This window comes from Chlorocebus sabaeus, chromosome 1 (assembly GCF_047675955.1).
Source record: "Chlorocebus sabaeus isolate Y175 chromosome 1, mChlSab1.0.hap1, whole genome shotgun sequence".
In the NCBI taxonomy this organism is placed as follows: domain Eukaryota; kingdom Metazoa; phylum Chordata; class Mammalia; order Primates; family Cercopithecidae; genus Chlorocebus; species Chlorocebus sabaeus.
The window spans coordinates 120923275-120936663 of NC_132904.1; the positions used below are offsets into that span (position 1 = coordinate 120923275).

Sequence of the window (13389 nt, forward strand, 5' to 3'; positions counted from 1 at the left end):
GGCATATTCCTAATGCCTTTCTGAGAGTCCAGCCTCAGACAAGCATGGTCTCCTGTGAGGCAGAAACACAGCTTCCTGACAAATGAGCAGGAGTGACCCTGATTCTTGGCTTCTGTCTGTCTGAAAGGGAAAGACAGATGTTCCACACTACTGAAGTCTGGACAGCACCTCTGAAGCTCTGGAGATGGTCTCTTCCATTCCTCTGGTGATGTCCACCTACTGAAATGTAGCATCAAGGAACTTCAGCTGCTTCCTTGGCTCAGCTGGATTCCAATTTTATCCTTCCCTTTAGTCCCTCAGAAATAAGCAGCGGAGAAATAATTCCCTTCCTAGGGATATCAGCTCATTCCTCTAGTGTATTTGCCACCCCTTAAAGGAGCACCTTAACCTGGGGTACTTGTGATTATTGACGCTAGAGTGGGTCCATCCTAGATTCTGGGACAGCAGGTATCTCCTGGGATTGTCCCAGGCAAACCAAGACATAGAGTCACCTTACCTAGCTGGATAATAGCCACCTAACTGACTTGTAAGAGTGAAATGAACATACCCCCAGGCACAGTGAGTGGTCTAATCGGGTTTGATTCAGTGAATCGCCGCTAATGACAGTGGTCCTTTGGTGTTTCAAGCCTCTGCACCTTATTTGGGCCTCCTTTCTACTTATTGCCTTTCTTCTTTTCTCTATTCCTTTACCTTTTGTCGTTGGCGTGTTACCGTCTTCATTTCTGCCACTAGACCTATGCCCCTGACTGCCTGGGAGTAACAGAGGCTTTTACAACTCTGCTTACCCTCTTTTTCTTGATTCTAGGGCTGGTACCAGCCAAGCCCATTATTCTGGGTCCTAATCTGTTTGGTGGAGTTGTTACTCCACTTCTCTGACCTTGCACATAGGGCCTGGGCACTCCTAGGAATTAGGGGCAGGGTGGGGTTAGGGCTGAAACCCATTTGCTCAGACACTCCTATTTTATGTTCTATTAACTTTATTCCTCAGGGGAATACTTCCCTTTGCAGTCCTTTGTAGTTCACCCTTGGGTTCATATACAAGATCTCACAATTATCAGTGGAAACATACCCTGAAATCTTCAGTTTAGAGGCAGTCACTTTCAGGACCACAGAAGTCTCTGCCTGGTGGCTGCTTGCCTCCAGAAGGCAGAGCAGGAGTGACTGCCACATTGTCATGGCGGGAGCGCGTGAGGGCTAGTGTCTGTGAAGTGGGGGAAGAGTGGGGTCCTGTGGAATATAAGCAGGGCAGGAAGCCCCAGCCTGAACCTGTGCTGTGTTTGGGCCAAATATTGTCGCCACCCCCCCCCCCGCCCCCGCCCACGAAAAAAACTCTTGCGCTCCTAGAAGGTGCGAGTACTGAGATTAGTGTCATGCGGGGCCGCTGAGTGTGACTTCCAGCCCTCCAGCATCTCGTGTCCTACTCGTGTCCGAGCCCACGGCTTTTCAGGACAGGAAGCGCTGCGGGGTAGTGCGGGCAGGCAGGCACGTCACACCGGACAGCGACCAGATTGCTGCTTTCGGTTCCCCGGCGGGCGGTGAGGCAGAAAGCGCAGGGCGGAAAGAGGAGCCCCAGCACCTCAGAGCTGTCGGGCCGTGGCCAGGAAGCAAAGCACCGGAGCGCTGTGGTGCCAGCGGCCGGACTAGGGATGACCGGCAAGTTTGCGCTGGACCCAACCCCGAGGGCGGTCAGGCGCAAGGGGGCGGGCGCTGCCGTACTCCAGCCGCGGGGTCAGGGCGGGCCGGCCGGCGGGGCATTTAAACCCCGCTGACAGCCAGTCCCGCCTGGGACACGCGCCCAGCTCCGTAGCCTCCTCCGTCGACTCAGCCTTGGGTACCGGTCGGGCAAAATGCGGTCCTCTCTGGCTCCGGGAGTCTGGTTCTTCCGCGCCTTCTCCAGGGACAGCTGGTGAGCGGGGCAGGGGAGGGAGGCACACCAGGACCTCCCGGGCTCGGGGCTTGCGAGGGGCCTCGGAGATCACCCCCAGATCGGCCCTGGAGTCACCGCTCGGCCAGGGGTGCTGGCGGGACTTGGTCGCGGGCTCCTCCAGCGGCGCCCACCTCGGAGGTTGATAACCCTCCCTGCCTAACTCCGCCCGCCCTCCCCCAGACCCCGCGACGCTGGCTCTGTGACACTGGTGAAGAACAGGCTGCCGGGGAGGGTCTCCAGCGTTTTCCGTTTCCATCGTCCCCTCCTAACACACACCCAGGGCGCTTTCAGAGCGCCTTTCTGTAGTTGAGCAGCTGGGGAACCTGGGCTCGCAGGCTGTGGAACCGAGACCAGGGGATGGTAGAGGAAAGGGGTGGCCACTGGGGTTTGTGGGTGTCCCTCTTGGTCTCCTTTAGCCCTCAAACGCCAAGGCCAGAACTCAGTGGTCCTGGGAGCTCGTCTCGAGGCCTTTCAGCACCTGGAAAGGGCACAGCTCTCAGAGCAGAGCAGGGCAGCCCCTGAGCAGGGCGAGGGGTTTCACAGTGATTCTCTTCCTGACCGCAGGGACCACATGTTGGGCTGCAAGGTGGGGTGGAGGGGTTTCAGCCACTCTTTCTTAGAGGCAGTCAGCCACTGGAGCAGTCCGTTTGGTCTGCACAGTTTTTAAAATATTGTGTGAGTTACCATTATTTACAAATAAAATTTAACAAAAATAGCTAGATGCCAGACTTTTCTTGAAAAACAGACGATGTGGACCGGGCATGGTGGCTCATCTTTGTAATCCCACCACTTTGGGAGGCCAAGATGGGAGAATTGAAGGAGGCCAGGAGTTTGAGACCAGCCTGGCCAACATCTCCAGACCACCACCACCCCCGCACCCCGGTTCCCCCCTCACACCCCTCCCTGTCTCTATAAGTAAAAAAAGGAAAGAAAAGAAAAATGGGTGATGTGGCAATACCGGGCCTAAATTTCCAAATTAAATGAACAGGATTGAGGAGTCCCCTTTAGATACGGCAGATGCTATTAAAATGGCCAATTTGTCCTGGTTTTGAAACAGTCTTTTGTCGGCAACCCTCTCAATCCTGGGGCGAAACGAGACAATTGGCTACCCTACACATTTTTTAATTGTTGAGAGCTCTCATCAGTTCTAGCCTTCTTCACTAATTTAGATTATCTACCTAGTGTTTTTTGAGTTGGTGACTGTTAAAAGTTATTTTTCAGAAAAAGGTTAAAATTCTGACTCTCACAAAGACATAAAAATGAACCCGTGTTAAAGATTTTAGTTTACTCATAATAAAGGAGCCAGAAGATGTTATAATCGGTTCAAAAGAGAATTTAGAGAGGGGGATTGGGGAATTATTGTTTAATGGGTATGGAGTTTCAGTTTGGGAACATCGTCAAGTTCAGGAAATGGATGATGGTAATGGTTGAGAGACAATGTGAACATACTTAATGCCACCTAAATGTAGACGGAAAATGGTTAGAATGGCAAAATTTACATTATGTATATTTTACAATTTCAAAAAGAGAATCTAAAGAATATATTCATTTATAGATTAGGAATACTGAGACCAAACTGGTCTTCTACAGGTTGTGAGGGAAGGCTACTGAAATAATCTTCACAGGCATATTTTGCGTGACTTCTCAGTTACCTGCCACTTCAAAGAATTTTATAATAGCTCAAGGTCAATTAAAAGCTGGAATCTGATAACCTGGAGGACTATCCGCTAGACAAGGCATAGTTTTCCACGGACATACATTGTTTTTCTACAGTCTCTCCTGTTTTGATTTTTTTTTTTTTTTTTTTTTTGAGACGGAGTCTAGCTCTGTCACCCAGGCTGGAGTGCAGTGGCGCAATCTCGGCTCACTGCAAGCTCCACCTCCCGGGTTCACGCCATTCTCCTGCCTCAGCCTCCCAAGTAGCTGGGACTACAGGCGCCTGCCACCGCGCCCGGCTAATTTTTTCTATTTTTTGTAGAGACGGGGTTTCACCATGGTCTCGATCTCCTGACCTTGTGATCCGCCCGCCTCGGCCTCCCAAAGTGCTGGGATTACAGGCGTGAGCCACCGCGCCCGGCCCTGTTTTGATTTTTTTAAAATTTCCTAGAAAGATTATTCTTGATCACAAAATAAAGCTGGTCTCATTGAATTTGACTTGATTATGTACATAGGTACTACAAGTGTATTTTACCCTATAGCCCTTGTTAAGTTAATAAACTTGACTGGAAGTTTTCATAAGGAATCCTAGATTCGATTTTTTAAAGCCTTTAATTATTTATTGTCCTGACATTAGAAGCCGAGTCAAGAAACTGTCTCCACCAGGTTTTACCTACTGTACTGATATATTTGGGCAAATTCCTCTTCTCAGGGTCCCCAAAATATCCTAAAGTTTCTGGGCTAGCCAGGGAGTGACCTTCCTTTTGGCTTGTAAACCTGGAAACCCAGTAAGCCCGTTTTCTTGGGAGGGTTTTCTTAGTATTGGCTCCATAGAGTGAACCTCAGTTTTTAAAGGAGGCTGGTTGTAGCTGATTAAATAGACATCCTGATCAAATACAACATCCAGGCAAGGTCTTGGTTGAATAACTGATTTTTCTAATTATGTACTGGTTAAAAAAAAAAAAAAAAATTCTTACTCAACCCGTGCAAATAACCATATTGCCACGAAAAGCAAGAAGATTCCATGAGAGTTTCTGAATTCTGAGGAGTCAGGTAGGGAGAAAAATATATTTATAAGTGTTTCATTTCAGTTTATGAAAGCAGAATCTACTAAGTTGTTATGGGTTAATATAGCCTAAGAAGAAAGAGAAAGGTCTTCCTTATATGTCCAGAAGATAGAACACTATAACAACATCAACAAGATTCTGAACCTAGAAGACAGTCATCCATCACCAGTTCATGCGGTCCGGTGTGATTAATTCTGTTCCACTGAATCTTGGGTTAGCAATCTCAAACACCTATCTGCTCCTTGACTAAAGAGTTCTGGAACTCCTGACTCAGTCCACTAGTACGTTCTTAATGTTGTCTAAGTGGTGCCATCAGAAGCCTATACCCGAGAGCAATTACTCAGTACAGTGCTTTTCTGAGACAGTTCTCGGTTGTTAAAAATAAAAACTCTGGCCTGCCAGGCCCAGTGGCATGCTTACAGTCCCAGCTACTCCTGAGGCTGAGGTGGGAGGGTCCCTTGAGCCCAATAGTGTGGGACTGTAGTGCACCATGATCATGCCTGTGAATAGCCAGTGCACTCCAGTCTGGGCAACACAACAAGATCCCATCTCTTAAAAAACAAAAAACAAAAACTCCCCCTCTATTCTATAACTGAATACAGAGCCTTTAAGAAGCATCAGCGTAAAATAAAAACTATCTGTAGGTGACAGAGACTTAAAAAGTGTTGATTAACTTATTACTGATAATTTTCAAGAATGAATGATCTGATAAGAATTCATGACAAGAATAATGCAACTGACAAGGAAATTTGGTTGCTTCTGTGGTATGCAAAACAAAAAGATGCTAATCCAAACAACAAAAAAATCTAGACAATATCTAAAAATATAAGGCTAATTTCAAAAAACATAATGAACATGATATTAATTTGTAAAAATGAACATGACTTTTACAGAGAAAAAATCTTATAATAGATAAAATTTCTGAGATATAATTTACATAAAATGCCAAGAATATCCACTGAAGATACTCAGTAAGCTTGAGGTAAGTCCTAAACATCTGTATTTTAATAAAACTACATAGGAAAGGCTGATGTACAACTCCAGTTGAAAACCAGTGGCCTGGAAGATGCTAGATTTAAATTAAAGAAGGAAAGTTGCAGCCCGGTAACTTATTTTATTTTATTTTTTTATTTTATTTTTCTGAGACAGAGTCTTGCCCTGTCACCCAGATTGTAGTGCAGTGGCACAATCATAGCTCGCTGCAGCCTCAAACTCCTGGGTTCAAGGGATCCTCTTGCCTCAGCCTCCTAAGTAGCTGGGACTACAGGCATGTACCACCACACCCAGCTAAGTTTTTTATTTTTGTAGAGACAGGGTCTGGCTATGTTGCCCAGGCTGGTCTCAAACTCCTGGCCTAAAGCCATCCTCCTACCTTATCTTCCCACCTCATCCTCCCAAAGCGCCAGGATTGCAGGCGTGAGCCACCTTGCCCAGCCTCCAGTAACATTTTAAATAATAATTGAAATCGTGACTAGTAACACGTATACTGTTGTCATCAGGGAAGGCACCATCAGGGTACTGATAAATAGAAACATGTCATGTACAGAGAGGGCATTGAGAAATCTGCACAACTCTCATCTAGCATATAATTTCTCAAATATTTAGGTAAATGGTAATATTTTACCAATATAGATCTAGCCTGGAGAAGGCTGAGCATCTTTTCCGACTTGACAATTATTTCCAAGCAATTAATCGATATTAACATATTAAATAAATCTAATTATTTCTAGCACCTCTCTTTTTAAAAGATGAAAGAACAAATCTTTGTGGTTTTCCAGGAGCCCTCCCTCTTTTTAAATTAAATATTCAAACTCATCAAGATTTTGCCAACTTTGGCAAAATTTTAACGCATTTAATTGCTTATTTTCAGACTTACTGTTTGCATGTACTATAATCTAAGACAAATCAAATTTTCTTTCTACAAACCTACAAATTTATCCATTCAGATTTTAGCTTCACTGTTCTCTTTCTTATTCTGGAACAACCAGTCATTTTTCTTACGTGTAATATTTTCCCTTTTAATAAACAGAAACAGGTTTCAATACGATGTAATCAAAGTCATACTTCTCTGCCACTATTGCACCTAGTAGAGTGTCATTCAAGTATGTTGGTTATATCTTTTAACCAAAGTAACTAACATTTCAGAGAGAATGGGGAGTGGGGAGGGTGGATCGTCATAAACCATCTAGAACACACCAGCATTCTAGAAGGGCTCAGTAATATGCATAACATGACTTTCTCTAGCCTCCAGCACTCTTCACTTTCACACTTCTCAAGGTGTGAATTCAGCTACTGTGTTCCCCAACATCTCTGGGATTTAAGACAGACCTGAGTTGAAATCCTTTCACCACTGTGAGCCTTGACTTTGCTGAGCCCCAGTTTCCTCATCAGTAAAAGTCAGATGGGTTCTTGAGGATAAATGCGATAATATAAGGAAATATTCTTGACGTCTTGTGGCTGATTGAGGGTACTCAACAGGTATCCTTTTACTTCCTTCCAGATAAGTTTAGGTTTGGATTCCTATCAAACACTAAATGTCACGTAGTTCTTCTGTAGGTCCATTATTATGCTGAGCTCTGAGGTCTGCAAAGACAGTCAAGACAGGATTCTACCTTCTTGGAACTAAGAATCAAGCCGGAGAGAGGGTGTGTACACATAGTCAGCAATTTTAGAAGGCCCTGCTCTGCTTATTGAGTGCCAAAGGATGACATTTCCCATGTGCCATGTCATTCAGAGGACCAGCAAGGGGAGTGCAGAAGTCGGTTGGGGAGATTTTGATGAAAACTGACTTGTTGAGCATTTAACACATAAAAGGTTAGATATTATGTGTATACATTGCCTGGCATACAGGAAGCATGGAATACATGGCGGCTTTTACTATCATTATTAGTGATGATGATGTTATTATTACAGATACATATTAACCCAGTTCACCTTTCTTGTGCTAAACAAAATACAGTCCAGGGTGGAGACAAATAAAAAAGACATAGTCTGAAAATGAGAAATCAAGTCTCTGTCACATTTAACTGCTTTCACATGTCCCCCACTTAAGACGTGAAGAAGACAGAACAGGAAGCTGAAAGTGGATTGGCCCTGGGCCTTGGACTCCTCCTCTGTAAAATGAGGGTAATAATAATACCTGTATCACACGAGTGTTTTGAGGTTGAAATGAGGTACTATGTGTAAGGTACTTAGGTCAGTGCCAGGCTGATGTGAAGCACTGAGTAAACACTAATGATTGACTATATTCTATTTGCTTTTCCTACTACTTTGTGCCAGGCATTGTTTATTTGTAATTCTTGTGGAACTGCAAGGTGAATGTTAGCTTCCCTGTGGAATATATGAGTATAATGAGGCACAGAGCAGTTATGTAAGCCTGTCCAGCGCCACACAGCTGATAAATGACTGAGCTGGAGTTGGAATCAAGATTAGTCTGACTCGTAAGCCCATGGTCTTTCCACTGCCTTCCTAATGATAGCGTTGGGTGGGGAAAAGATTACATGGCCATTTGGCCTTGGACAAATCACTTAACATCTCCAATAAGGCTCAATTTCCTTATCTATGAAATGGAAATAATGATGTACCTATATCACAGGGTTTTGGTGAAGTTCAATGAGAAACTGCTTACAGCACTTAGCCCAGTGTCTAGCATACTTGGTATTGGCTAGGTGCTTATACATTTCTGTGAAGGGAGAGATTCATCTCCATTAGGAGAAGGAAGTCTTTGACTTGGATCTGGAGGTGTTCTGAGCAGAGGTCACAGAGCCGGCAAAGGCATGCAAGTGGAGACATGGCCCGTCCCCTGTCTATGAAGTAGTAACATGTAGCTCCAGCTGGCAGGAACAAAGGGCGCCCCTGGACAGGAGGCTGGGAGTCATATGGCGCCAGGTGTGTGGAGACAGCTGCAGACATCCAAGCAAGAGTCAGAGACGGTGGAGTTTCTGCCTAGGAAGATGTTGCTGTCCTCCTCCTGTTAGGCCTTCCTTGTCAGGATGATGATGAGTGGCTTGTCCATGGCGTTTCAGAGCCACAGAGCACCCGGAGGTTCCCCAGCCCGGAGCCTGGCTGGTTCCTGCCTTTCGTGCCAGTGTCTGTGTGGGTGTGTCTGGGGGTGCCTGGCAGCATGGGAAATGACTGCAGCTGGTCCTTATGGGGCTGGGCCCATTTCCTGGGGCCCTCTGAGGGGACAGCCCAGAACGTGCAGAAGAAAAGCCTGTGGGAGGAAATACCAGGGTGACCACAGCTGGATGAGCAGGAATGGGCAGGAGGGTGAATTGGGCAGGCAGGAAGAGCAGGAGCTGTGAGCTCCCCACACCTCGATCTTCCCCTGTGAGCTGGAAAAGGCCACAGCTGAGCTAGGATGGATGGTTCTGCCCTGTGGAGTTAGCTAAGGGCTTTCACTGCCGGTTCCTGGTGCCCACCCTGAGGACGACGCAGGAGAAAGACATTCAAACGCATACCGAGAGATAACCTGCTGTGTGCCAGACACTTTCACATCCAGGATATCTCATTTAATCTTTATAACACTCTCGTTGAGCAGGAGTGTATGATCTTATTTAAAGGAAGATCAAACTGAGGCTTAGAGACGTACAACAACTTGCCCAACGTCACGTGAAGTGGCAGAACCAGAATTAAGGACTCAGCCAATTTTGCTTGAAGTCTGAGGTCCGTTTCCTTGTTCTGTGGGCTAACTCTCTCCTATCTTACTTTCCTGCTGACTGCAAAGAGGTGCATGGTAAGGGCAGCAGAAAGGGCTGCTTAAAATGAGCTTTGATGGAAGAGGCTGCTTGGAATAGGAAATGAGGGCTCCTGGGGAGAACATGGAGGCTCAGCCCGTGATCCCTACTCCGGCCCCCCAGAAGGGGCATGTGAGCCTGTGGAGGTCCCATCCCCCACCCCTCGTGACAGCAGCTTCTCCCCCAGCTGCTTTCTGGGCTTCCTCTTCCACCCTGCTGTTTCCTCTTTCCCTCCCTACAGTGGGCTGCTGTGCACCTCACTGGCCTGGGGTGGGGCTATCTGACTCAGGCCCTGTGGGCTGGTCTAGAAGGTAGCAGCAAGGTTTTGAAATAGTCTGTATGGTTGGCCAAGGCCTTGTTTTTTCCAGTCAAGTTTCTGTATCAACTGAGAGCTGGGGTCGGAGTTGACAGTCCCAAAGTAACAGCAGAATTGAGGACAGACACCAGGCGTAGAGTCCCTGAAGCCCAGGACGTCCTATCTGAGTCACTAACAGACACAGACGCTAAGTTGGTGTGTTGGGGGGGGTGGGGCGAGGTGGGGGGCGGTGTCACTACTCTCTTGTTGGCTTTTGGCTCAGGTCTTGTCCCCTGGACCCTTCCTGCTCAGGAGAAGGAAGGCCATCCTCCTACACCTCTAAGCAGGACTGCAGCTCTGCCATCATCAACATGCTTCCATCAGTGCTATTTACACAACCTTTCTTCAGAAGAGACACCAAGTTAAAACCTGTTGGCTGCCTCTTCTGAGCTCCACCAACACTCCCAGCCTCCCCGTTATTCCGGCTGCTGATCCGAGCCCCTGCTGCAGCGTGAAGCTGTCTTCATTCTGCCTGACCATTCAGGGTCCCCTACTCAGCTTTCTTCCCAAAGCAAAACCATCTGTCCTGTATTTTCCTCTTTCCTGAAACAGATTGTCATCTGAGCCACCAATCTCTTCTCAAACGTCCTGAGTTCCTCGTGGCTCCTGGCCAATGGCTTCTTTCTCTGGGAAGGCTCTCGGGGCAAACTCTGAGTCAACTTGATCTCTCTGAGCATGCGCCCACGTCCCAGCTGGAGGAAAGACAGCAAACAGAGGGCTCCCTGAGGGGCTGGCTGCTGCCCTGGGAGAGCTTTGCGCCTCCCAGAGGAAGCCTTGTCCTGTCTTGCATGCTAAAGGCCTGGCTCAGGGCTCTGCTCCTGTGGTATCTGTTCCTGGCTGGCTTTTTCCTAGCAGGGTATCTCCCAGTGCTGGTGGAGGGCTTGGCGGGGGGAGGTGGGCACTGTCACCATTGACCCCAGCCAGGTTCTTACTGTACCCAGCCCTCTATCCTTTTCAGATCTGCTTAGTCTCAGAGCAGTCACATCCGAGAAGAGGCCACTGAGTCCATTTTCTCAGGACAAGTGCCAAAGTCACCTGTAGCCACAGCCAGCCCAGCCTGGGACGGGGGAGTGGCTAGGGAGCCACTGGGGAACAGGGGCTGTTTCTGACATTCCGGGGGCAGCGTCCCTCTGCTGGGCTGTTTCTTGGTTTTTGCTGTTGGAGTGGTGGTGGCAGTTGGTCTTTTGGGGGTTTTGTTTGTTTGTTTCTAATCTGTTGCTGCTTTGGGAGATGCCATTTCTTGATTTTTACCCCAGAAGCATTCCTAGTGCAAAGTCTCAACGAGGTCAATAAAGTTATTATCAGGCTTCCTCGAAAGAGTAGGTTGGACTGTCAGCTAATAGTTAAGAGATAGCTAGTCGACCTCTCTATCTAACTTGGTTATTCAGTAACCAGTATCCGGTGGGTGGAGGTGGGATTCTGAGAAGTGCCACCTCTTGCTAACAAAGTCTTTGAGGGTCATCAGACAGCCACCCCATCTGGAGCAGCCGGGGATCTTCCCCTCTATCCTTTGGTCATTGGCCTACTTGCCCAGCCTGGCCCAGCCCCTGGGCTGCCATCCTCCCTGTCACAGCCACCCTGGGGCCAGCTAGGCAAGGCCTGGCTGTTCATATTCTGTGCCCTGCTTCTTTTCTGGGACCTCTTGACTCATGAGGGAAGGACTGGTGACAGGAGAAGTGAAACCTGCGGGTTCTAAATGCAGGAGCGCGTCAGCTGCCTTCCTGAAGCTAGTATGAGCTTAGCAGTCTTGGCCTCCGTCTAGCCTAGCCCTTAGCCTGATCGAAGTTCCCAGTCTCCTGTGGACCATGGCACCTTGATCTTTCTCTTAGAACACCTGACAATGGGGAATGGATAGAGCACCAGACTCGGAGGAGGCCCAGCTCCAACTATACCATGCCCAGCGAGTGGTATGACTTTGAGCTTGTCCCTCCATCCCTCTGGAGGCCAGGAAGGAAGTCCCAGAAGTGGCCAGTGCCAGGCCTAGTGTCACACAACACAGCTGAGGACCCCCTGCACCCCCAAGACTCATGACTCTCCTGCTACCTTGGGTGTGTCAGGTTTTCTACCGGCAGGATCATGGGGGACTCCAGGTGGTGGATTTCAGGGAGTTGGGGTCAGAGCTGACAGGGATATCAGGCCACCACCTGGAGGAGGGCAGGGCTGGAATCTTGGAACCTACTAGGTCAGGATGCAAGTGGGGACCCCTGCTGACATTCCTGTCTGCCCAGGGGAGCAGGTGGGAGGGCCCCAGGGCTGGAGTCTCCCCTATGTCCCACTGTAGGCTCCCCAAGAAGCCCTAGAGCCCACCACAGGCAAGGCCAGAGCTCTAGGAGCCAGAGAATCCTTATGTTCATGTAGACCCAGCTATGCACAGTGGGAGGTGGGGTGGAGGGTCCCAGGCTGGCAGCCACATCTCTGCCTTCCAGGTAAAACCAGGGCCTAGAACCTCCACTTCCCAGGAGAGTTTGATTCAGCTCCTGACCCCACTTGGCTCCCCTAACAGAGCAGTGTGGGCCGCCTCCACCCCTCCAGCCCTTATTCCTCGTCTGAAAATTGGAAGCACACTAGCTGTCGTCTAAGCGCTTGCTGGGCATCAGGAGCAATTTCAGACTGGTTAGGTGCATCTCACTAACCCATCAGTAGTTCTGAGAAAGGTGACAGACTCTGCTTTTCCGATGAGTAAAAAGATGTAAGGAATGAAACCAGCTTTTGCCTGATTCCCAAGTCCTTACTCTTTTCTCTTATAGACATCCACCACCTGGGGTCCCCTGTGATGCTCCCATGTGCCTGGGAGTGGCTGGCAGGATGAAAAAGGCCCAGGGAACTGGCCTTGAGCCTTAGTGAGGAAGCCTGTCTGCGCTTCCCACCAAAACCTACAGGGCACAGCCCTGGGTCTTCACCTGGCTTAGGCTGGCTGGGGTTCAGAGCCGCTGACCTGGGAACTCCCGCTCTCTTCAGTGGCTTCCCATCACCTCCACAGATAGCCTAAATGCCACAGCTTGGCATCTGAGGCCCCGCGCCATGCCACCTGAGGCCCCTGCCCTTCCCAGCCACCTCTGCTCCTCTGCTTGACTTAGTTTCACCCTTCAGATATCCCCACCGAGACAGAGTTCCCCAAACAGGTAGTGTCATTTCACACCTCCATGCCTTCGTGCACGCTGCTTCCTCTCCCTGGCAGTCCTCCCTGCCCCAGCTGTGGTTGGCTTGGCCTCATCCTGCTTGTTTTTGAAGCCTCAGCTCCAGGAATCCTTTCCTGACACTGCTCCCTCCTTCTGGCTCAGAGTCTCTCTTCTGTGTCATCTAGGGCTCTCTCTTATAGTGTCATCACACCAGGTCTAACTGTCTCCCGGCTGACCTGTGCGCCCAGGCAGGTGGAGATCCCGCTCACAGATTCTCTTGCTAGTGCTGGATTGTAGCATGGTGCCTGGTGCAGGATGGGCACAGGGGTGCATGGGAGAGCAGCCTCGCTTCGGCCAAAGAGAATCAAGATGTTAGAAATGGGCACAGCTCCTCCTACTGAGGTTGGCAGGGACAGGACTCCAGACAAAAGAGCCATGGGGCAAATAAGGGGCCACAAGCAGCGGAGTCGGGGAGGGCAGACTGGAGCTGACACAGTGCAGCGGGGGGAGTGGGGTGGGAGGGGAAGGG

At 48.9% G+C, this 13389-nt stretch overlaps 1 protein-coding gene across 2 annotated transcripts in view; it reads left to right on the forward strand.

The window, feature by feature from the left end:
* The first annotated feature begins 1292 nt into the window (after window positions 1-1292).
* The window catches only part of SLC37A2 (solute carrier family 37 member 2), a 29265-nt gene continuing 17168 nt past the window's right edge, over window positions 1293-13389 (forward strand). Inside the window, exon 1 of one of the 2 annotated variants that reach the window (XM_038005020.2) lies at window positions 1293-1906. In XM_038005020.2, coding sequence (XP_037860948.2) covers window positions 1848-1906 — 59 coding nt within the window. In that variant the 5' untranslated portion in view covers window positions 1293-1847. The remainder of the gene's footprint in view (window positions 1907-13389) is intronic. The other variant, XM_038005018.2, reaches the window with a different exon arrangement.